Consider the following 23,590-nt stretch of genomic DNA (forward strand, 5'->3'; position numbering starts at 1 on the left):
TAAACAGCAGCGCCGGCGGGTGAATAGGCAGTGGTGGAAGAAATCCATGAACAAGAAGAAACAATCTATTGATCCCAAAGTTAGCAAGAAATCGATCGACAACGAAGGTCAACCAAAAAAAGCCTCGAGCCTCCGATACTATGTTAATTGATAAGAAAAAATAATTCTTACTTTTAAAGAATTGATACAAGGCTATAAATAGCAACTACAAAGAAGGAAAGAAAATGAAATTCTTGCCAATTAGGATAAGGAAACACTTACCTATTAGAACAAGGAAATCCTAACCTAAATACGATAGGAAATTTAAAAAATAAAAAATATAATTTAACAAAGGGCAACTAAACATGAAAATATAGACAACCATTCTCCATGGAAAAATTCTAATGCAGAGATTCTAAGACACGATGAAGACATTATCATTATCAAAATTGATATGTAGCAGACTTACTTATAATTAATGGCCTTTTTAATGAGGGAAATAATCCTCACTCGCACTGAATCATACGCACTTAAGAACCCACTGTGAACCTGAAAATAATCACATCTTCATCATTAAACACTAAATGAAGACTGGTTATGCATGGAGTTCAGAAAAATACACATCCTCAATAAAATAACAATATTACTTATTACTTACTTGAACTTCCTTGTTGAAATCTCCACTTATCCTTTCAGGATTTAACCTAAACCAGAATAAAAATTAGAAAATAGATGACGATAAAAATCTAAAAACTGAAGCTGATATTAAAGAATAATAAAACAGCGTTTTATTCACACAAGTTTAAAAGGCTTCAAGGATGCATATACTCACTCATTTACCGTTTGTTGGTCCTTGCTTGCAAAATACTATATGTCAAGTTGTGTTCTAACTATACCAACCATGGAATGGAAAAAGGATATACTCTTCTAATCGGGTTCAAATGCCAGAGGACCTTAAAGAAAAAATAGAAGATCAACTTCTAGAAATTGTTGTGTTCTTGTTGGAGGTAATTTGGCTTCATGTGTTCTTGTTGGAAAAGATATATTAATGATTTCAAATGCACAAAAGTTATTCCAGGTAAAATTAAATGGTTCACCTTCACCTTAGTTTAAAGTTACTGACTACGGATACACTGCACTACCACAGTTTTGACAGTCTATGGGTTTTCAATAGAGGGGTTTATCCCATGTACAACGTTCTCTTTTATTCTCCATATGATTCCATAAAAACAAGGAGAACGATGAATAAATGCAAAGAAATGGATAAAGGATGGTACTTCAGGAAAAGAAAAGTAAGTACCCTGCAGGGACTAGCATCAGGTCTGTTCGTAGGTCCTTCCATCTTGACTGGAGAATTCAGAAAGTAAGAACTTATACATGGAATGTTATACTCCAGTGGACCGAACATCAACAGAATAACCTACTTGTTCTGTGCCCCTGAAGGAAACAACTAGTCTTCTCCGCATAAAATCTCGCCAAATTGCAACCTGTAGACTCCTACAGTTAGGAATGAAAACCATAAAATTGGGCAAATTTTGCTAATGCTCCATCATTGAATGACTAAAATTAGGGACAACTTTAGAAATGTTAGAGCCATTTTGAAAACCAAATTCTTTACCTGTGTGTCCGTAGACTCGTTATCTAAGAAACATAACTTCTCAAATTCTGATTTTATGAAACTAGGATGGCCAAGTGATGTAGCAAGCATTGCCCAAGCTTCCATGGCACTTTCTGCAGTTGCAAAAAGTGCTTTCATTTCCTCAGAATTCCTATTATCCAACAATGATCCGTCCCCTGAACTACCAAGCGTCTCTCCCACTTTTTTTGAGATCCCATCTTTGGTTTCTTTCTTTCCTATAAGCTGTGCTTCCTTGTTCAATTGAGAAACTGTCGCTGTCAGAACCATCAATGCTCCCAAAACAGACTCAGTTTGACTTAATAGATCTTTCTTAACTTTCTTCACATCAGTTAATGTCGACTCCGCCATTCTAATGTTCTTTTGTTCCTGATCAATATCCAAACTTTTGGGAGATGCAAGCCCTGATTCAATATAACCTGCTTCAGCACTCTTTCGTGCCTCCAAACCAATTTTATTTAGCAACTCAAATCCATCCCACTTTAATTTCTCAGGGGCAGGAAGACCAAGTTTCTTGACAATATTTTGATTTGTTACATCAGCCAAGTTTGTCCAAAATTGTTTATCGAATTGCTTTGCTAAAATACTTTGTGTCACTTCTTTCAGGGATTGTCCATTTTCCACTCTATTATCACTTGCTGCAACCTCATCTGAATTGCTCTCTTTGACAGAGCTTATATCAGTTATAGAGACTTCTTCATTATTCTGCAACTGTGAAGGTGTATCATCTTTGTCTTTTGGCTTGCTCAATAAATGATCACTTGATGGGTATTCATCATTGAATGACTTTAACTTCCCAAAAGCATATTCTACAAACTGACGTACTGGCACAGTGTCAGATCCAACAAGCTTATTTAGAGCAGATGCAAAATTTTTATTGCGAAGAAATTCAGAAATGAAGGGGACTCTCCACCATCGTTTGTCATCTTCAATTTCATCAAAAGTCCTATACTTGATCTGAGAGACACAATTAATAAACAAATATCAATCACGTCAAGACAAACAAGTTTTGAGAAAGCAAGACTTAATTTTCCAACAAGAAACAATAACCTTCAAAAGCTTCTATTTTGAGCTTTATCCTACCAGATCAAAAACGCTAAAAGAAAAAAGAAAGGAAAAAAACACCTTTTGAGTTACAAATTTATAAAAATCAGACACGAATATAGTTAAGCTCCTAAACACAAAGCAGTTAGTACAAACCAGCAGTAAATCATTAGCACTGGGAGAAAACACGAAGATAATGCAATATTTAGTTGCCACAAAATGCTGGTGTAACTTACCTCCAGCTGCAACTTTCCACCTCCACCCATTCCTTCTAACTCCACTGATACATCATGCAAATTTCCTTGCAAAACACATACTTGTTACTAGTTTGACAAGTTTTTTCTTTTTTCTTAAACCACAAACAACAATATGGAGGCGATTTCTTTTGTTTTTTTTTGCTGTCTCTCTAGCTCTCACTTATGTCTTTGCAACAATGAAGCTTAACCTTAATATATTGAACGGATTACCGTTGAAGTAGAATTGAAAATAAGCATTTTCCATTAGATTAGATAATGATCCTGGGGGTGATTAGGGTGGAAGATCCCTCTCTCTCATGTAGGAGGTTTGGAAATCTGTGGTTGCGTTATATGATCTCAATTTTTGTAAAAACGTCAAAGATAATAAGACCTTGGAATGGACCTCCCTCACCCACCTACTCGCCCATACCAGGCTCAATCACAGCATTGAGTTTTGATACATGGGAATGGCCAATAGAAAATTTCTTGTTCTATTGTTCAATGGGAGTACATACCCCTCCCATTTATAATTTGACAAATCACGCGAGATATATTATTATATTTTATGGACCCCACGCCATCGTAAAATGCTTTTGTTCCATATTCCCGTAGTACTAGAAATTTTCACGTTAAGTCTTCTAAGACATTTTCGACGAGTTATCTCTTCATTTCCATGACCTCCAACCTACTCTATGTTTCCATCTCTATATACACGTCCATATGTCATGATACCAAAAGAAGTTTTATTGCCTTCTCTAAAGGAATTAATTGTCAGAGACTGACTCAATACATAGAGGCCATCAGACTTCGATTGAGAAAAAAAGATCTGTGATCTTTGGGAAAAGGCATTTTAAATTCTACAATGCAGGACTCTACTAAAAAAAAAACACCTCAATAATTATCAAGAATGGCACGAAGACAAAGGGTCAGATATTAGAACGAGCAGTTACGAATATTTATTCAAGAAGGGATAAGAAGGGAAACACTCCCTGACAAGTTAGTTATGCCTTGTATTTAGGGAAGAGGATGGTAGTCAAGTAGGCCAAGTATCTTTTTGGAGCGTGTTTTGTATGACACATTGAGCCAGCCCTCTATAGGGTGAGCATTTTTTTATGCGCTTCTAGAACCATTTTGTTTATCTCTCGACGTGAATAGAAGCAAGATACATAACATAGTCAAGGTTATTGCAGTTAACTTTCTTTCTTGGGAGGTGCAGGGAGTGATTTTCTTACTTTCTTTCTTGGGAGGTGCAGGGAGTGATTTTCTTCCAGAAGTTTCATTACCCTTCTCCAAAATAATACCGAAATCTCAAGACATAATAAACTAATGGAAGTCAGTCAGACAATGTAATAATACTTCACTTCCAAAAGGTATAAACTAAGAAGTTATAACCAGTCCTCACCATCACAAAGAGATTCCAGATTGATGCCTGCATTCCCCATACGTTTATGTGGAGTCACCAAGTTTGCATCCCATGCAGCAACCTAAAATTTGCTAAGATATATAAACAGTTAAAATTTATGAATCAAGCTCTTTTGATACAGTAAAAAAATAAGTCAATATCTAATGTAGAGAAGTTTAGATACACAGAAACATGAGGCAATAAATAGGAGCCAAGATCAGTGGAGAAGTATTCTTTAGCATTATCATTCCGTAGAACTTTAAGAGAACTACCGAATTGAGTTTGAATTTTAGCATGAAAGTTACAAAAATGAGAAAGTAACTCAAAACGACTTTTCATTAAATATAACTGAAAAGATTGATTGGAGAGAATCAGATAATTCTATTATCGTTACTAAAGAGTATATTGAGACAAATTTACAAGAAAGACCTAAGAATGTAAAAGGACAATAAAGGACAAACTAGTACAGAATATTACAATAATATAAACTATACTAATATAAATACTCTAACAATAACCAAGTTACCGAGAAAAATCGTCGACAAAGGTAACAACATACCAAAACCCATTTTTGGATTCAATACGACAAGGACCCCAAAATTTTCAAGTTTTGTACTGTTCTACAAATCCTAAGTTGTGTTCAGTTCATTTTGAAGCTCGGTCTGGTTCAATTAAATCGGTTCTATTTGGTTCACCTGGTTTGGTTCGTTTCTAGCTTTGGTTCGGCCCTCTGGTTCTCTGCTATTTCTTTTCCAATATCAATTTGTGGTGTGATTTGATTCACCTTTTTGTTATCATGGTTGGGAAAATCATTGAAATGACCTCAAAGTCTAGCATAATATAAGAGTGATCTACCACATGTTCGTATTAATGGTGTTGACTCAAATCCAGTTAGTGGGGATCACTTACCACAATAGCTAGAGAACAATTCATCATTTCATAATGTTTATTTCCTTGGCACAAATTGGTAATTACCATAGAACACTCTCTTGGTTTAGCTCATCTCCATGGATTATTGATTTGAGCTTCTCATCAGATGACTAGCTCCTCTAAAATATTTGAATCATACTCTCCTACATGTTGCAATGAAAAAATTAGGATTTCTAATGGCAGTTTCTCTTCTATTTCAGAAAAGGGGATCATTAAATTAACTGAAAACTCTTCAATCAATTCTTCATGTCCCTAAATTAGCTTATAATCTTTTATCAGTCAGTAAACTCTCTAAAAATTCCAACTGTCTTGTTACTTTCTATGCATCTCAATGTGTTTTTCAGGATCAAACTTTGGGGAAGACGTTTGGATGTGCTATGATGCCTCTATTACTTTGATGAGTCTTCTAGTAGTAATAAAAAAACTCAGCGCTTTAGTAGTAACAGTTCTCCTTCTGTTAAAGAACAAATTATGTTGTGGCATTTTAGGCTAGGACATCCTAGTTTCTTCTATCTCAAATACTTATTTCCACATTTGTTTAAAGGGTCGATTGTTATCAGTTTCATTATGAAAATTTCATCTTTGTAAAACATCCTCGGTCCACATATTTCCCAAACTCCAAACTGTTTTACTTAATTCATAGTGATGTTTGGGATTCTTCTAAAGTTGTAACTCAGAGTAGTAAACAGTGGTTTGTAATTTTTATTGATGATCATACTCGCTTTTCTTAGGTTTATTTATTGACAAAAAAATCTTATGTGACGGATATTTTCAAATGTTTTTATAATATGATTGAAACCCAATTTCAAACCAAAATTAGTATTCTGCATTCTGACAATGAAAATTAATATTTCAATGAACATTTTGAGTGAGTTTTGGAAAGATAACAACTTTGATCATCACTCTAATTATCGAGATACTCCTCAACAAAATGGTATTCCTGAACAAAAAAATAGACATTTATTAGAGGTTGCTAAGTACTTATGGTAGGAGTAGTCCTTACGCTGTCTACCTAATAAATCGGTTGCCTACTAAAGGTTTGAAGTTTAAAACTCCTCTTGATGTTTTGAAAGAACATTTTCCAACAACTTGTTTGACCTCTAATTTACCTATCAAAGCTTTCAGGTGTAATTCAGGTGTAATACTTATGTGCATATTCCTAGTCCTTTACGATGAAAATTAGGTCATAGGGCTATTAAATTCATTTTTTTGGGCTATAATTTTAGGAAAAAAAAGGTTATAAATGTTTTGATCCTAAAACAAAAAAACTTTATGTGAGGATGAATTTTCCTTTCTTTTTCTTTTTTTTGGATGAGAAATATAAGGGAATATATTCAAAAACAGCCTAAAAACCAAGAGGGGGAAGTACAACCTAAAGGCCGAGGGTAGAGAGAACCCACCCCAAAGAAAAGCTATACAATCACATATTTCCCTGTAGTTACAAAAAAACCTTCTTGTGGATTGTTACCACCAAGAAGCTGTATGCTTTTATATTCACACAAAAAGAATCCATCGAGGCTGTTTTTCCTTCGAAAATTCTACTATTTCTTTCTTTCCATAGGAGCCAAAGGAGAGCTCTCACCGCACAGTTCCAAAGAACGAAAAGTTTCCCTTTAAGAGTGGAACCACCAAAGCCCTCTATGATGAGTTCATCGATCTTTCTAGGAAAATGAAAAGAGAAATCTAAGGCAGCAGCCACAGAATTCCAAGCTTGGAAGGCAAAAGGGCCGTGCAAAAATAGATGGTCAATAGTTTCGGTATCCTTCCAACACATATGGCAAACTATAGGAGAAAGTTTCCAATGAGGAGATCTTCCCTGCAACTTATCAGCCGTGTTGATGCCTCTGTAAAACAACGAAAGAATTTGACCTTCTTTGGCACCCTAAAGTTCCAGATGAGAGAGGCAGTAGCAGAGTTTAGCTTCCTCGAAGGAGAGGTGATGGCTAAGAAGGCTGATTTGGCTGGAAACGTACCTCAACTGTCAGCTTTCTACCCAATCCTGTCTCTACCTTGACTTAGAATCACCCCTTCTAATTTTTCTGTGAGGGCAGCCCATCTATCAATCTCCCGGTCCAAAAGGTGTCTTCTGAAGCCTAAATCCCAAGTGCCAACCTCTGTAACCCAACAGTTTGCTATCGAAAATCCCTTTTTGGAAGTAAGGTCGTACATATCATGGAAGGATGTAGCAAGGGCTGTGGAATCAATTCAGACGTCCTCCCAAAACCACACACTTTCTCCTGAAGACACTTTGAAGAATAAACAAAATTCAGAGGATGATAATTTCTTCGATATACCTATCCATCTTCCTATTGTTATAAGTCCCAACCACACTGGTCCTAGTTTGGACTTTACTGGTCCTTCAATGCCCACCATAGAAAACTCTCGCTTAAAGAGAGAACTACTACAAAATGATCAAAATGATCCAATTCTTGAGTTTAAGTTTTATACTAGAAGAAGACTCGATCAAATGAATAAAGACCAAATATCTGACTCATCACAAATCCAATCTGAAACTCCGAGGGATGATTCTAAAACTCCAGGTAACTAATCTTCCATCCTTGTCTCTCCAAATAATGAAAATGTCTCTTCTATTGTTTTTTATCTCGATATTCCTATAGCCTTGATAAAAATGACTCAAACTTGCACCAAATATCCTCTTGAAAACTATATCTCCTATAAAAAACAATCAAATAGCCATAAAGTCTTTACGTCTAAGATAATTAACTTGTTTGTTTAAGGAACCTGCAAGGAGCTCTAAATGATCCAAATTGAAAACTAGCTATTATGGAGGAGATGAATGCTCTAAGACATAATTGAACATGGGAGATAGTAAACCTGCCAAGAGATAAGAAAACTGAGGGGTGCAAATGGATGTTTACCATCAACTGTAATATCGATGGTAGTGTTGAAAGGCATAAAGTCAGACTAGTTGCAAAGGAATTTACTCAAACTTATGGGATTGATCATCAGGAAACATTTGATCCTGCGGCTAAAATCAACTCCATTAGAATACTTTTATCTCTAGTTGCAAATTTAGATGGACCCCTTCACCAACTTGATGTAAAAAAATGTTTTTTTGAATGGAGATCTGGAAGAAGTATTTGTGAGCTTACCACTAGGTTTTGAAACTAATCTTGGAAATGAAAAAATGTAGTGTTGAATTAGTTAGAAGTTAAGATTATGTGGACTTAGTTAGAAGTTGTTTTAAAATTGTTTAGATTTTATGTTTAAATTTAGCAAATAAATCTCCTTTTAGGGAAGTTAGGAGGTTATTCCTAAATTTTGTTTCCTCTTGTAACCTATATATAGTGCCTCTATTCCTCATCTTTGATCAATCAATTTGAGAATTTATTTCTTCTCTCTTTTCTCGTGTACGTCTCTCTGGTGTCTCTATCCTTAGTTTTTATGTAGAAATTCAAGCTGAAATTTGGTTTTCAAATTAGGAATTACTTACCTTGTATACTATGAAATTTATATTTTCTTTGTAGATCTAGATTAATTCCTTATTTCTAGCTTTTTATCGAAAGTAATCTTGTATAAGTATAACATCCTATTGTATTAAGATGAATAAGAAAATTTCTTCCAAACAAACTTCATGGCATTAGAGCTTTAGGAAATAAAACTTTAATTCTCAAAAACCCTAGCTGTCATCAAAAACCCTAGCCGTCACAAGAAACCCTAGTCGTCATCTTCCCCTCCGACGATCTCTTCACAGCAGTTCAGCTTCACCGTCAACCCTCTTCGTCGTTGGTCCATGCAGATCCACCATCCATCATCACGAATTTGCCATCCATTACGATTTGCCGTCATCACAGATCCGTGCGGCACGGCGTCGACCTCCATTCACAGATTCGTGCCGCCGCGCCGCCGTTCCTTCGCAGATCTGTATGTCTCGAAATATCCTTCGCAGATCTGTTCGTCCAGCCCATTCTCCACCTGCTCTCAGATTCTGTTTGCAGCAGCCCAGCCACTGCAGATCTCATTGCCGCCTCTACAGTCGTCGCCGATCCCGCAGCCGCGTCATCACCATTCAGTTCACTGATTTCGCAAATCTCCTTTATTCACGAAACTCTTCACTATGGCAGGCTCTGAATCACAAATCATTATCCCATCTTTTCCCGAAAACAACAATACCCAAGTAACATGTCACAAACTCAAAGGTCACAATTATCTTCAGTGGTCTCAGTGAAGATGTTCATGTATGGTCGTGTACTGGAAGATCCCAATGATCCAAAATTTTGCAAATGGAGTAAGGTGATTTGACTGTTACAACATGTCGTTCTACTTTATCTCGTTGTTGACAACAATTAGAATGGTGTGAAACTCTTGATTGGAAATGTTATGATGATCGTGCTCTCTTTCGAGAATTTGCAGAACCAAAAAGGATCTTTAAATTCCTGATGAGTCTCAATAAATCTCTTGATGAAATTCGTGGTTGAATTCTTGGTACTAAGCCATTACCTAGTATTTGAGAAGTATTTTTTGAAGTACGTAGGGAGGAAAGCCGAAAGAAAATCATGTTGGAACCAACAGAACATTGTTCTGCTCAACATGGATCTGCTCTCATTTCCCAACGAGATCACGTTAATGATCCAACTGCTTTTGCTGCTCGAGGAAATTTCCAATCATATGGCGATAATCAACAACGCAAGGGGGACCATGGTGCGATCATTGTCATAAAGTGGGACATGTCAAAGAAACATGCTAGAAACTACCTGGAAAACCAGCAAATTGGAAGCCAAATACTGTCAAATCAGATCGGGAAACTAGGGGGAATGCTGCTGTATCTGAATTTTTCAACCAACAACCACATGCTAAAGAGTTGTTGAACATGTGCAACAACTATTGAACAAAACAAATCCACCAACAGCTGTAAGTGGTTCTGGGAATGTACAACAAGGTAACCAAAATTCTCTTGCTCTCCATACTCAAACTCTTCCATCTGAATGGATAGTGGACTCTGGAACATCAGATCATGTGACAGGTGATAGATCCTTATTCTCATCCTTTTCACTTTACATAGGTAATCTTTCTATTCGAATTGCTAACGGTACACCTGCTAAAGTGACTGGGATTGGAAGTATTCAAAAATCAAGCTCTCTCATTCTTGAATTAATTTTGTTTGTGCCAACTCTGGAGTATAATCTACTATCTGTAAGTAAGTTGAATCGGGACTTGAACTGTGAAACTAAATTTCTTGAAAACTCTTGTATTTTTCAGGACTTGGGATCGGGGAAGATGATTGGCAACGCTGAACCCTGTTAGAGTATAGATATTAGTATATTTTATATTCTTGTATTAATATTAATTTGTCATTTACCTTCTCCTTATAGGATTAGGTCAACCTTGTATATTTGTCTATCTATATAGACTTTAATAATGAGAATACATCAAATTGGATCTCTCCAACCTTAGTCTCTACATGGTATCAGAGCTCTAGGTTTCTTGCCCATTAGGGTTCTGTACCCATTATGGTTTTGTGCCCATTATGGTTTTGATGCCCATTAGGGGTTTTGTGCCCATTAGGGTTTTATCCCTTAGGGTTTTGTTCATTGCTATCCAACTCAACTCACTAGTACCGTCGCCACCGCCCACCGCCGCCGACCACCGCCGCCGTTCGCTGATTCGCCAACGCTGCTGTTTTCCGATTGCTGTTCGTGGGTTTCATCTCGCCGCCAATCGCCGTTGCCGTCGTCATGTGCTTTCGTCACCACCAGTCGCCACCCATCGCCTTCGCCCCTCTGGTTGTCGTGGGGTAGCACTTAGGGTTTCTGGGTTCATAAAACACCTAATCCAGTTTGGTTCCAGCAATTTGATTCATCTGTTTTGTTTAGATCGGGTGGTTTGGTCTGGTTCTATCGTTTTGTTCAAATAAGTTCGTTTTTTTGTTATGGCTAAGAATAAATCAATCGTAACTTCTGAGGTGATCCCAATGATATCAAAAAATCACAGAACACAAGTTGAATAGATTGTTTGTCTAATAAGTTGGGCATGATTAATATATATGCACCAACTTGAGGGGTTGAGGGGGAATGTTAGATTATAGATATTAGTATATTTTATATTCTCGTATTAATATTAATTTGTCCTTTACCTTCTCCTCATAGGATTAGGTCAACCTTGTATATTTGTCTATATATATAGACTTTAATAATGAGAATACATCACATTGGATTCTCTCCACCCTTAGTCTCTACAAACTCTATGTTGGATTGTATCTTCTTAGAGCAACTAGTTCTCCACCAATAAATGAATGCAATAAACTTGTACTCAATCCACATTGAGTCTTTAAATCACAAAGATAGTCATGTCATGATGTTGCACTATCGTTTCGGTCACCCCAATTTTGTTTATCTCGAGCGCCTGTTCCCTTCCTTATTTCTCAATAAGAAGAGTCAGTTTCTCAAGTGTGAGATTTGTTAACTCTCCATATACACACGTGCACATTATTCACCCCATATTTATTCTCCATATCAACCTTTCTCTCTAATCCATGGAGATATTTGGGGACCTTCAAGGGTAAAAAATATCAATGGGGCTCGTTGGTTCCTCCTTTTTTGTTGATGACCATACACGTTCGAGTTGCACATTCCTTGTGAAAGATAAATCTAAAGCTAGCCAACTATTCACAACCTTTCGTAAAATGATCCTAAATCAGTTTCAAGTCAATATCCAAGCACTTAAAACTAATAATGCACGTGACTTTTTCAACTCTACTCTTGGAACATATCTTCAATCCCATAGTATTGTTCACCAAAAGGAGGTGTTTACACACCCCAGCAAAATGGTGTCGTTGAATGCAAAAATCATCATCTTCTCGACATAGCCCGATCCCTAATGCTCACATCACATGTTCCAAAATCTTTTTGGGGTGAGGTTGTTCTCACTGCTACCTATCTCATAAACCAATTGTCCTCTCGCATTTTCAAATTCAACACACCCTTGCAAAGTTTATTTACGATCTATCCTACATCCCATCTCGTGTCTCAACTACCATTAACAATATTTGGGTGTACGCCATTTGTTCATATATATCCTCAGCATCAGAGTAAACTTGATGCACGATCCACAAAATGTGTCTTTCTTGGATACTCACCAAATTAGAAAGGATACAAATGTTATCATCCTCCATCTCAAAAATTCTTTCATACCATGGATGTCACATTCTTTGAAAATCAACCGTATTATCCCAATTCTGTAATTCAAGGGGAGCATTCTGATCTTGAATCACAAAATTGGGATCGTATTCCTGATTTTCCTGTTAACTTTAAACCAACATTTGAAAGTTCACTTGTACTCTCTTCTGAGTCCTTCCTTATCCAGCTCTGAGTCTAAACGGCAAGTTTATTCATGAAGAGCGAGACAACCTGAGAGGATTGAAATACAACCTACACAAGTTCAGCAAAGCCAAGATCTAAACTAAAATCCTAGTGTCCCTGAAATAGCACACTAGATGTCAGAAGATAATAGACTCATTGCTGTGAGGAAAGGTGTTCACTCATGTACTCAACATCCTATACGGTATCATTTATCTTACACTAATTTGTCGTTATGTTTTAAAGCATTTGTAACGGCACTAGATCAGATAAAAATTCCCAACACAATTCAAGAAGCGATATAGAGACCTAACTGGAAAGCTACCACCTTAGAAGAGCTACAAGCTCTGGAGAAAAATGGGGCTTGGAGTCTTACAAACTCACCCCCAAGTAAGCGTACAGTTGGATGTAAATGGATTTTTTCGACCAAACACAAATCAGATGGCAGTATAGAGCGCTTCAAAGCTCACCTTGTGGCTTGTAGAGACTAAGGTTGGAGAGAATCTAATGTGATGTATTCTCATTATTAAAGTCTATATATAGACAAATATACAAGGTTGACCTAATCCTATAAGGAGAAGGTAAAGGACAAATTAATATTAATAGAAGAATATAAAATATACTAATATCTATACTCTAACACTCCCCCTCAAGTTGGTGCATACATATTAATCATGCCTAACTTGTTAGACAAATAATCTATTCATGCTCCATTCAACTTGTGTTCTGTGATTTTTGATATCATTGGGATCACCTCAGAAGTTACGATTGATTTCTTCTCAGTCATAACAAATAAACGAACTTATTTGAACAAAACGACAGAACCAGACCAAACCACCCGAACCAAACAAAACAAATGAATCAAATTGCTGGAACCAAACCGGACTAGGTGTTTTCTGAAACCAGAAACCCTAAGTGCTACCCCACGACAACCAGAAGGGCGAAGGCGACGGGTGGCGACTGGCGGTGACGAAAGCACACGACGACAGCGACGGCGATTGGCGGCGAGACGAAACCCACGACCAGCAATCGGAAAACAGCAGCGCTGGCGAATCAGCAAATAGCGGCGATCGGCAGAGGCAACGGCAGTAGTTGTGAGTTGAGTTGGATAGCAATGAACAAAACTCTAATGGGCACAAAACCCTAATGGGCAAGAAACCTAGAGCTCTGATACCATGTAAAGACTAAGGTTTGAGAGAATCCAAGGTGATGTATTCTCATTATTAAAGTCTATATATAGACAAATATACAAGGTTGACCTAATCCTATAAGGAGAAGGTAAATGACAAATTAATATTAATACAAGAATATAAAATATACTAATATCTATACTCTAACATGGCTAAAGGATTTACCCAAGCTTAAGGGATTGACCATCAGGAAACCTTTGCTCCAGTTGCCAAGTTGAATACTATTCAGGTACTACTCTCTATTGTAACAAATCTTTTGATAAGTCTATTGTAACAAATCTAGATTGGCCATTGTTTCAACTTGATGTAAAGCATTTCTAAATGGCAATTTTGTAGAAGAAGTGTACTTGAGCATACCTACTGGATTTGAGAATAGGTACACCAAAGGGAAGGTATGCAAACTCAAGAAGTCTATCTATGGACTAAAGCAGTCACCTCGAGTATGGTTTGAAAAATTTACAATTGTGTTGAAACAAAACGGCTATAATCAATGTCAATCCGACCATACCCTCTTCATCGAGCATTTCTCACTAAGTAAGATCATTGTATTAATAGTATATGTTGATGATATAATTCTTACGGGAAATATTTATGAGGAAATGGTTCGACTGAAGCAACTTCTCTCAAAGAAATTTGAGATCAAAGACTTGGGAGTTGGGACACCTAAGGTATTTCCTAGGAATGGAAATCGTAAGATCTAGTAAAGGGATTTCTATAACTCGGAAAAAGTACACCTTAGATCTCCTAAGAGAAATCGGGATGAGTGGCTGCAAACCGACAGATACACCTATGGATGCAAACTCAAAACTTAGAGTTAATCCCGAAGATGAACCAATTGATCAAGGTAGATATCAACGTCTAGTTGGAAAGCTTATATACTTAACTCATACACGGTCAAACATTAGCTTTGTGTTGGTATAGTAAGTCAATTTCTGAACAAACTTTGAAGGAACATATGGAAGTTGTATATAGAATATTGAGATATCTTAAGTACGATCCTGGTAAGGGACTCATGTTCAAGAAGACCACAAACAGAACTCTTGAAGTCTCCATTGATGCAGATTGGGTTGGATCTCCAATTGACCGGAAGTCAACATCACGATATTGTTCCTATGTATGGGGAAACTTAGGCACTTGGTGCAGTAAGAAACAAAAGGTTGTAGCCCGAAGTAGTGTTGAAGCTGAGTTTCGATCATTACCCCATGGTATTTGTGAAGGAATTTGGTTGAAACGCCTTCACACTAAGCTCAAGATCAAGACTGAAGGTACTATAAAGGTACTATATGATAATCAATCTACCATAGTCATTGCGAGAAATCCAAATACATCATTATCAGATGAAACACGTTGAAATAGACCGTCACTTCATTAGTGAGAAGATTGAGACAAAGACAGTCAATTTGAGATATGTGGCTTCCCAACAACAAGCAGTTGACATATTAACTAAGGCATTGCATCGAACCTGCCTTACTAGATTGATTTCGAAACTTGGAATGACGAGCATGTATCATTCAGCTTGAGGGGGAATGTAGAAATTCGAACTGAAATTTGGTTTTCAAATTAGGAATTACTTCCCTTGTATACTATGTAATTTATATTTTCTTTGTAGATCTAGATTAACTCCTTATTTCTAGCTTTTGATTGAAAGTAATCTTGTATAAATATCACATCCTATTGTATTAAGATGAATAAGAAAATTTCTTCTCAAAAAGCTTCAAAAAAGTATGTCAGTTAAAGGAATCTTTATATGGTAGGGGTGTATGTCGGTCGGTCAGGTCGATTTTCAGGCCAAAACGCCTGCCGACCGACCTATTTTCTTCTTTCTCGCCAACCAACATTCTGTCAGTTGGTTTCGGTCGGTGAACCGACCTTTTTTAACAAGCTATAAATATTTCAATGTTAATTGTTATTTTTATCCTTATTTCCTTCTTTGTATTGAGTCTTTCTTCTATATAAGAAGGCTAGGTATTTCTTACTTTGATATACTGGAATCCAAATATTTTATTCCATCTAAATTGTTATCGATGAATAAACCACCACTCAAATCAAAAGCTTAAGCTGATGGATTAGGTAAATTTAATTCATACATGATATCTCAACACTCCTTCTCACTTGTGGGCTTTAAAAATTGCAACAAAACCCAACAAGTGGAAATCATAATAAATGAGGAAGCAATAACAATGCAGGAGTTCGAACATAGAACCTCTTGCTTTGATACCATGTTAAGGATGAATAAACCACCACTCAACCCAAAAGCTTAAGTTGATTGGTTGGGTAAATTTAACTCATATATAGATATCTCAACAACAACCAAAAATCATAAAGAAGGCGTCTCATAAACTCTTAATGAATTAATGGACAAATGAATGTTCTACACTTTGCCTGCAGTACCAAACATCAAGCATCTTTATTTTCAAGTACATCATTATACACTTCCAAAAAATGGAATGGTTGTGCAAGAATTTGTTGCAGGAGGTTGATAGGAGTTAATATTACCTGAACATATTTAGTAGAAGCCTCCTTGATGTTAAGAGTGAAGTTCTCATTCCATGTTGGCTCCTTTGTCCTATCATAACATGTTAGAATGGTAATTAGAGGAAAGTAAAAAATCCATCAAAAGTTACAGTGAAATGCTTACATCTTTCAAAACCCAGAAGTTTTTAAAACTAACAACTTCCTTTAGGACTATATGGGAGCTAAAATAACAAAGAATTTAAAGAAAGTCCCCCTTTATTTTTTTGTTGAGATGTAATTTAATTGATGATAGGGAAAACCCCAATCCAAGGGAGTTACAAAAAATCTCTACAATTGGATAGAAAAGAAGAAAAGCTACAGTAATGAAAAAGAGGAGAGCATTTGCACCAAGTGATGATCGAAAAAACTATATCAAAAAACCACTCAAAAGGAAGTTCCTTGTCTTTGGAGATCTTTGGTTCCTTTCTTGCCAAGTAAGCCACAAAAACGCACTTAGAGCATCCACAAAAGCTTAAATAAGATCCCAAATTCAATATTATTTATGTAAATATCTCCCAGTACAGGCTTTTTCCTTGGAATCCTTTTTTCCTTTCCTTTCCTTTCTCTTTTATTGCTACCATTAAGACCTTTAGTTATAAATTATGGCAGTAATATTTGTCAGTTGTAATGAAGTGTCATATCACTTATACATGATGGAGAATTTTAGTACGAATACATTCCTCACCCCCATTTTGTCTTGCTTTTAGCAACCTGACCATCCAATTGAAACAGCACATATGGATCGCTTGTTCCCTGAAAGCATGTCAAAACAAGGAACAAAGATATAGGAAGTGGCGAGAATGTATAGCATTAGAAGCAAAAAGAACACATAGTGATTGTATAAAGCGAATAGCTTTGCCCCCAAGAGGCAGCCCAGTTGGCAAGGGCTTGGGGTCTCATGGTCATACTGACTTAGAGGTCTCAAGTTCAAATTTTATGGTGAGCTTAATACCAAAAACCCTGGACGTCTCCTAGGTCCGGACCTTGGGGCAAGCGCCGATGCCCTTAGGTATAGGGGAGCAAAGCTCCAAACTCCCCATTCTCAAAAATAATAATAATAATAATAATAATAATAATAATAAAGCGAATAGCTTTTTAAAAAATATAGTTTTGTTTCAGAACACTCGAATAGTAATGCAACGATACCAGAGACATGCAGGATACTATGGATAGTGCCTTGTTTTCTGTTAGAAACATTAGGCATATAATCAAAGGCATGTCCAAAATTAGAAGGATCACGTATCCCCCAAAGAGAGGCCAAAATTAACAATAAAAGAATCCTAAAATTTATATTAATTGAAAAGAAAATTAAGGGCAGCGACAAAATTTTTGGGGAGTAAAAGACAAACTAAACATTAATATATGCCTCAGCACAAATGTCTCGAGAGCTTCTCTTCTGAAGACAATATTTCCATGCCTTTCTTTCCAGACTTACTTCCCAAGAGGAGAGACCATTACAAAATTGAATTTTTCCTAAGACCCTGGCTTTCCCACGGAAGTTAGAAAATTAAAACTATATCTCATAGCAGAAAAAAAACAAAAAAAATAATACTAAGGGAAAGGAGCTACCCATAGATCCATTGCAGGAAAATCAATGCCCTTCTTCAGCTTTATGAATAGTTGACCATCATATATCTCTCGAATAAATGATCTGCGTGAGCGAATCATTACTGTACTTAAAAGTTGGATTTATGAATAAAAATTGGCATGTCCAATGGTGAACTCAAATAAACCTAGTTACAGTCAATAGCAAAAAGAATTATGAACCACTTTTTTTCCCTTTTTTGGTGAACCACTACTACAGTAGGGTAAATATACAACTAAAGAATCCAAGACTTCCTTCAGGCTTCAACACAAGGACAGTGATTACATACTCTGAAAGATATACAGTCGTACAACCTGCAGCGTCAACTTCACACCTCCCAAAATTTTCCTGTAACAAAAAGGAGATTGTTTTAAGATCACAAGAGAAAAAAATTAAACTCACTTATAAGAGAGATACAAAACGAAGTTATCATTCAAACCCCTTAGCAAGGATCTTACAAAAATTGCCCTCCAATTAGCACAAATAGGAAAAAAAAATTATTTAGAAAGGGCTCTCCTAGAAAAATGATACGTTCCAACCATTTCAAAGGAAACGTGAATTTTTCATTGATTAATGAAAAGAAACATGTTAAAGGATACAAACTTCTAAGAGAATGGAAATAAGAAAGAAAAGCTAGAAAAGATGAAACAAAAACTTCCCAGTTGAAACAAATATCACTAGCAAAATAGCGTGTAAATGAACTAGAAAGAGAACACCCTGAAATTGAAAGTATCGAGGTGCTCCACATACATCCTTCGTTTGCCTTAAAAATCCTTTGATTTCACTCGAACCAAATTTCTGAAATAATACTAGACTTTACTGCATTATTGTTTCTTCTCTTTTTCATGGCCCTGATTTTTGAAAGTTTTGCAATGCAATTCTTTTCAGAGCTCTGTTTTTCTTTTACTTTTTTCTCACTCATTTTCGGGGTTTGTTTCTTTTGAACATTTGTAGTTCCATTACATTTTTTCAATGAGAAGATTGTATCTTGTTAAAAAAAATTGTACAAAGAATTACAAGAAAAATCAATAGCGTACATATGACAATCTTTGTGGTGTGCACTAAGATTGGCTGTTTGAATACTATAAACAAGGAAGCCAATTCGCCGATTTCTCTACCATAGAGAGCTCTACGGGGAAGATGAATTGCCAGATAACAAGATAACTGAAGAAAAGAAGATCTTCAGTGGAGTGCTTCAACTTGGCTAAGTTTAAAGCGTCTCAATGGTGTGCTCTATCCAATCTTTTTGCTAATTATTCTCCAAACATGATATATGTTAATTGGGGGACTTTCATTTTTTCTAGTTAGACACACACAGGATGATACTCTGTCTTTTTATTTTTGCTATTCTGGATTGTATCTTTTTATTTTATGTTTTTTCACTCCCTTGGGAGTTTGTATCTTTGAACATTTTATGTTCCTTTTCATCCATCAATGAAAAGTTCGTTTCTTGTTAAAAAAAAAAAAAAAAAAAAGATAACTGAAGAAATTCTCAGTTTGTTAATGAAATCGTAACAATTGGCTTTTTGGGGATTGCTTTTCCCCTTCTTTTATATCTTCTCCTCTTTGTTAATGAAATTCTCAGTTTCTAATAAAAAAAAAGAAGGAATATAAAAAGGAAAACTGCGACTGAAGATTATTGTTTGGAAGCCAAGCATCTCCCAGAGACCAACGCTACATCCATCTCCAGCTGAAAACTTAACAGTAGACATAAAATCAAAAGACATATTGATATATCGCCTTCCTTGGGGATCCTAAAAGCCAACAGGCAAGATAAACCACAGACCATCGCTCTCATTCTAAAAATTTGAGTATCGGGAAATGGGTGGCTACATAAGCACATTCCTCACCCACGAGGAAGTTGCAGGACTTAGAAATTAAACAAACAAACCAACAAAAATGAAAAAGTAAGCAGAGTTATAAGATTACAGGGGGGCTTGTGTATGCTTCAAACGCGAAACCGGCAAGAATGACGGCGAGATTGATATCGAAGGGTGGCCGTTCATTTCCTTCCAGGAGCGATAAATTTTCAACTTCAATCCCTGTTCTACAGAGGCAACGAAACGAGGATGCTCCGATGCGACCCCAAGGATTAATCCGGAAAGTTAAAACCCTAGCTCTCCCGGAAAACGCAGGTCGGAGGTTACGGGAGACGAGGAGGCACCGCGTTTGACGGAGATTGGGAAGGAGAGGGGAGAAAGAAGAATTGTAGGGAAGATGGGTGTGAAGAGAGGCCATAGCAGCAGCAGAGGCAACAGCGAGGGGACTAGAAGAAGCTTTGCGTACGGCAACGGAACAGCGAGTAAGGTCTAGAACAGAGTAACGGTCATTCTAGAGCGCGCCCATTTTCACATTGTTTTTATGCACTCGTCACCAAACGGGTGGTTTATACCCGCCATTCATGGATTCAACCACAATTTCATTTGGGAAGATTTTCAATTTTGCCCATGTAATTTGAGATTTTTTTACTTCATGACTCAAAATATTTGACCCAAATTGATTTTGAGGGTGGGTTTGATTTTGAGTTGGGTTTTGATGTATTTTGAAGATGGGTTTGATCTTGAAGTTGGGATTTGATGGAAGTCTTAGGGTCTGTTTGGGTGGAAACTCGGAATTCAGCTAATACGTATTTGGCAGGATTTTGTATATTCTTTTTTTAAAACTGTTTTCGGATTCTGTGATTCAAACAGTAGAAATTCTAAAAATGATTTTCTTATCTTTTCAGTGTTTTCAGATTCAGAATTTGAAATTTTGAATATGCAGAATTACATTAAAAATGATACAAACTTTGATAAATATATTACTTCATATTATAAACTCATGTTATGTTTGTTAAAATTAAAAAAAAATCATAAAAAAAATATTAATAAATTAATTAATATAAGTTTAGATTAAACTAAAATTTAGTTTGCAAACTACTTCTAGTTTACAAATATATTACTAAGCACACATTGAACAATTTTTTAAATTGAGATTCAATTACCAAATACTGAAAACAAAGAATACAACTTTTGTTTTCATTGAATCTTTTGTTTTCAAATTTCTGTTTTCTGATTACCAACCAAACGCACCCTTAGTTTTTTATTTTGAATCTGGGTTGTTATTTTGAAAGTTTGAAGGTGGATTTTGAGGGGAAGAAAGAGGAGGAAAAATCAAATTTTGCCTAAAACAAATTTTGCTCTTTTCCTTCTTGATTTGTAATTGAAAGAACCCACATAAACAATCTCAAAATTTGTTGATCTTCTTCTCTCTGTTTTGTAAAAAAACAATATTTTTTGCCTATCGAATGAAGTTCTTTTTGGTGATCTCTTGGCCTCTGAGGGTTCAAAGGTTTTGAAGAGTGTTGAGAATGAAGAGCCTATACTGGATTATAAAAAAAACCTCCATTGAGGACATTTTTTAAATCATGTCTTTAAAACTCAACTTTGATCTATTCAACTTGTATTTCTTCAACATGAGCTAAATTAGTTTCTCCTAACTCAATTATTGAAAATTAGCTAAAACTTTTTAAAAACCAACGAGGTGGTAAAAGGTGTTTCTCACTTCTTTTATCATTTAAAATTGAAAATTAGCTAAAACTTTTTAAAAACCAACAAAGTAAAAGGTGTTTCTCACCTCTTTTATCATTTAAAATTGTTTTATAAAGTTAAAGGATTAATTTGGCGAATTAATGTTTTAATAAAACTCAATATTGAAAGAGTTGAGTCTTTTTTACAACTTAAATGATTTAAATTCAAAGAGAAAGACTTTAGACATTAAGGTTTCGTTCTAGTAGCCTAGACATAGGACCTCGACCCAAGGTTACGGTTGGTTTTTATTAAATTAAGTTCACTTTTCTAATAGACATATTAGAAACGGATTTATATCTTTAAAATCACTTAGACATAAGAAAATTGCGAAGCAGAACTGATGAAAAACCTAAGAGGCGTCTGACGCCTAGCAGATTAATTTTGTGTAATTTTAGCTAATTCGAAGTAATTGGGTTGAGTTGCATTAAGTTTTTATACATCAAACCGACATCAATTGTGTTATTTGTTACCTTAAATTCATTTGCAAAGTTGCTAATTAACGTCATTTTATTAAAAAAAATGCTTCATTAGTCTCTGTGGGTCGATACTTGAAATAGTCATTTCATTTTATTACTTGTGACGGGTGTACATTTTGCTCTAGCGATTTATTTCGAATAAAAAATCTCAAACAAGTTTTTTGGCATTGTTGCCAAGGACTATTTTTTTTTTTTAGTATTTTCTTCATTTTTGTAATTAGTTTTTGTAGATGTTGTTTCTGTTCTTAAAAAGTTTGTCGATATACATCAAACCTCAAAGGTTGTTGTTCAGTGTATGAGCATGGAATCATTTCTATTGCCCTTCGATCATGAAATTGGCATAACCTTTCGTAGGTTGAGAAGAGAATAGTGACTTAGAAAACAACTAGAAAAACAAAAAGAGAAAGAATTAGAAGTAGATCCTGAAAGTGATAATGAGAGTACCATTACGTTTAAGGACAAAGTTCCACCTCGAAATCCTGCAGACTCACCAATTGACAATAGAAACGGAGATATGGCAGGTCATGGTAGAGGTCAACAAAACAATTAGGAGTTTAACCATATCCATATGGTAAATACGTAGCTATAGACTCACCAATTGACAATAGAAACGGAGATATGGCAGGTCATGGTATAGGTCAACAAAACAATTAGGAGTTTAACCATATCCATATGGTAAATACGTAGCTATATACAACTACAACTTTCTAGAATTTGGACTCAGTTATCTTGAATCCTATTCCAGAAGCTGCCAACTTCGAAGTAAAGTCACTCATGTTTTAAAGACTTTAGACATTAGGACAGTTTGGAAGTTGTGAACATGAAGATCCTCACAACCATCTTAAATCTTTTCTTCAAATTGAAAATGCTTTTAGATTGCCAAATATTACTGATGATGCATTGAGATTAACTCTTTTTTCATTTCTCTCAGGGACAAGGCAAGAACGTGGCTTAACTCATTTCCACCAGGTTCAATCACCACATGGGAGTTGCTAGTACAAAAGTTTCTTACGAAATGTTTTCCTCCCACTCGTTATGCCAACATAAGATAAGAGATTGTTACATTTAGACAATATGATAGTGAACTAGTGCACGAGGCATGAGAGAGATTCAAAGAGTTGCTAAAGAAGTGTCCAAACCACGGATTACTAGCATATATCTAGATCGAGCATTTCTTTCGAGGTTTGGACCATCCAACTGAAGGGATGTGAATCCCGGAGCGGAAACGGATTTTCGTTGCTGATTTTCGGGATACAAAATCAAGTTTTAAAGAAGAAAATACAGGGGAAATTCCAAACCTTTGAAGAACGTTTCTTCAGTGAATTCCCCTCGAACACCACCATCGGATCTTCCTCGCTATCCTCTTGGGTCTCGGGATCGTGCTTGTGGTAGCACCTTGATCGAGAGAGGGAGAAATTGAGAGAATTTTGAGAGAAATCATTGGGAGTTTTTTTTTTTTTTTTTGTTCTGTAATCACTGTTCACCTTCTCCAACACTTGGAGAAGAAGAAGAAGGGTGACGTGGGGTAACTCCCCACGTCACAACACCTCACACTCCAGTGCAATTTTGCAGGGGAGTTAATATTAATAATAATATTAATATCAATATTAATATATATATATATATAATATAATAATAATTACAATATATAATATATATATATATATATATATAATTAATTAATCAAATTAATTAATATAATTAATTATTAAT

The 23,590-nt window shown here is 35.8% G+C and overlaps 1 protein-coding gene and 1 non-coding gene across 3 annotated transcripts in view; both read right to left on the reverse strand.

Moving 5' to 3' along the window:
* LOC111022292 (putative triglyceride lipase) overlaps positions 1 to 20,182 on the reverse strand; it is a 47,300-nt gene extending 27,118 nt beyond the window's left edge. The window contains exons 1-13 of one of the 2 annotated variants that reach the window (XM_088116953.1): positions 19,762 to 20,182; positions 18,122 to 18,180; positions 17,817 to 17,898; positions 16,933 to 17,000; positions 16,230 to 16,299; positions 4,298 to 4,379; positions 4,128 to 4,202; positions 2,896 to 2,960; positions 1,598 to 2,572; positions 1,404 to 1,466; positions 1,280 to 1,326; positions 638 to 683; positions 449 to 528 (exon numbers count right to left, since the gene is read on the reverse strand). In XM_088116953.1, the coding sequence (XP_087973079.1) occupies positions 449 to 528; positions 638 to 683; positions 1,280 to 1,326; positions 1,404 to 1,466; positions 1,598 to 2,572; positions 2,896 to 2,960; positions 4,128 to 4,202; positions 4,298 to 4,379; positions 16,230 to 16,299; positions 16,933 to 17,000; positions 17,817 to 17,898; positions 18,122 to 18,180; positions 19,762 to 20,070 (2,021 nt within the window). In that variant the 5' untranslated portion in view covers positions 20,071 to 20,182. The remainder of the gene's footprint in view (positions 1 to 448; positions 529 to 637; positions 684 to 1,279; positions 1,327 to 1,403; positions 1,467 to 1,597; positions 2,573 to 2,895; positions 2,961 to 4,127; positions 4,203 to 4,297; positions 4,380 to 16,229; positions 16,300 to 16,932; positions 17,001 to 17,816; positions 17,899 to 18,121; positions 18,181 to 19,761) is intronic. The other variant, XM_022299460.2, reaches the window with a different exon arrangement.
* Positions 20,183 to 22,917: 2,735 nt separating this feature from the next.
* LOC148208971 (small nucleolar RNA R71) lies at positions 22,918 to 23,024 on the reverse strand. The gene has a single exon (XR_015787493.1). It is a non-coding gene; the product is annotated as a small nucleolar RNA R71 (small nucleolar RNA).
* Between the last annotated feature and the right edge of the window lie 566 nt (positions 23,025 to 23,590).

This window comes from Momordica charantia, assembly GCF_013281855.1.
Source record: "Momordica charantia cultivar OHB3-1 chromosome 9 unlocalized genomic scaffold, Mcharantia_2.0 BLBB01000009.1, whole genome shotgun sequence".
Classification (NCBI taxonomy): domain Eukaryota; kingdom Viridiplantae; phylum Streptophyta; class Magnoliopsida; order Cucurbitales; family Cucurbitaceae; genus Momordica; species Momordica charantia.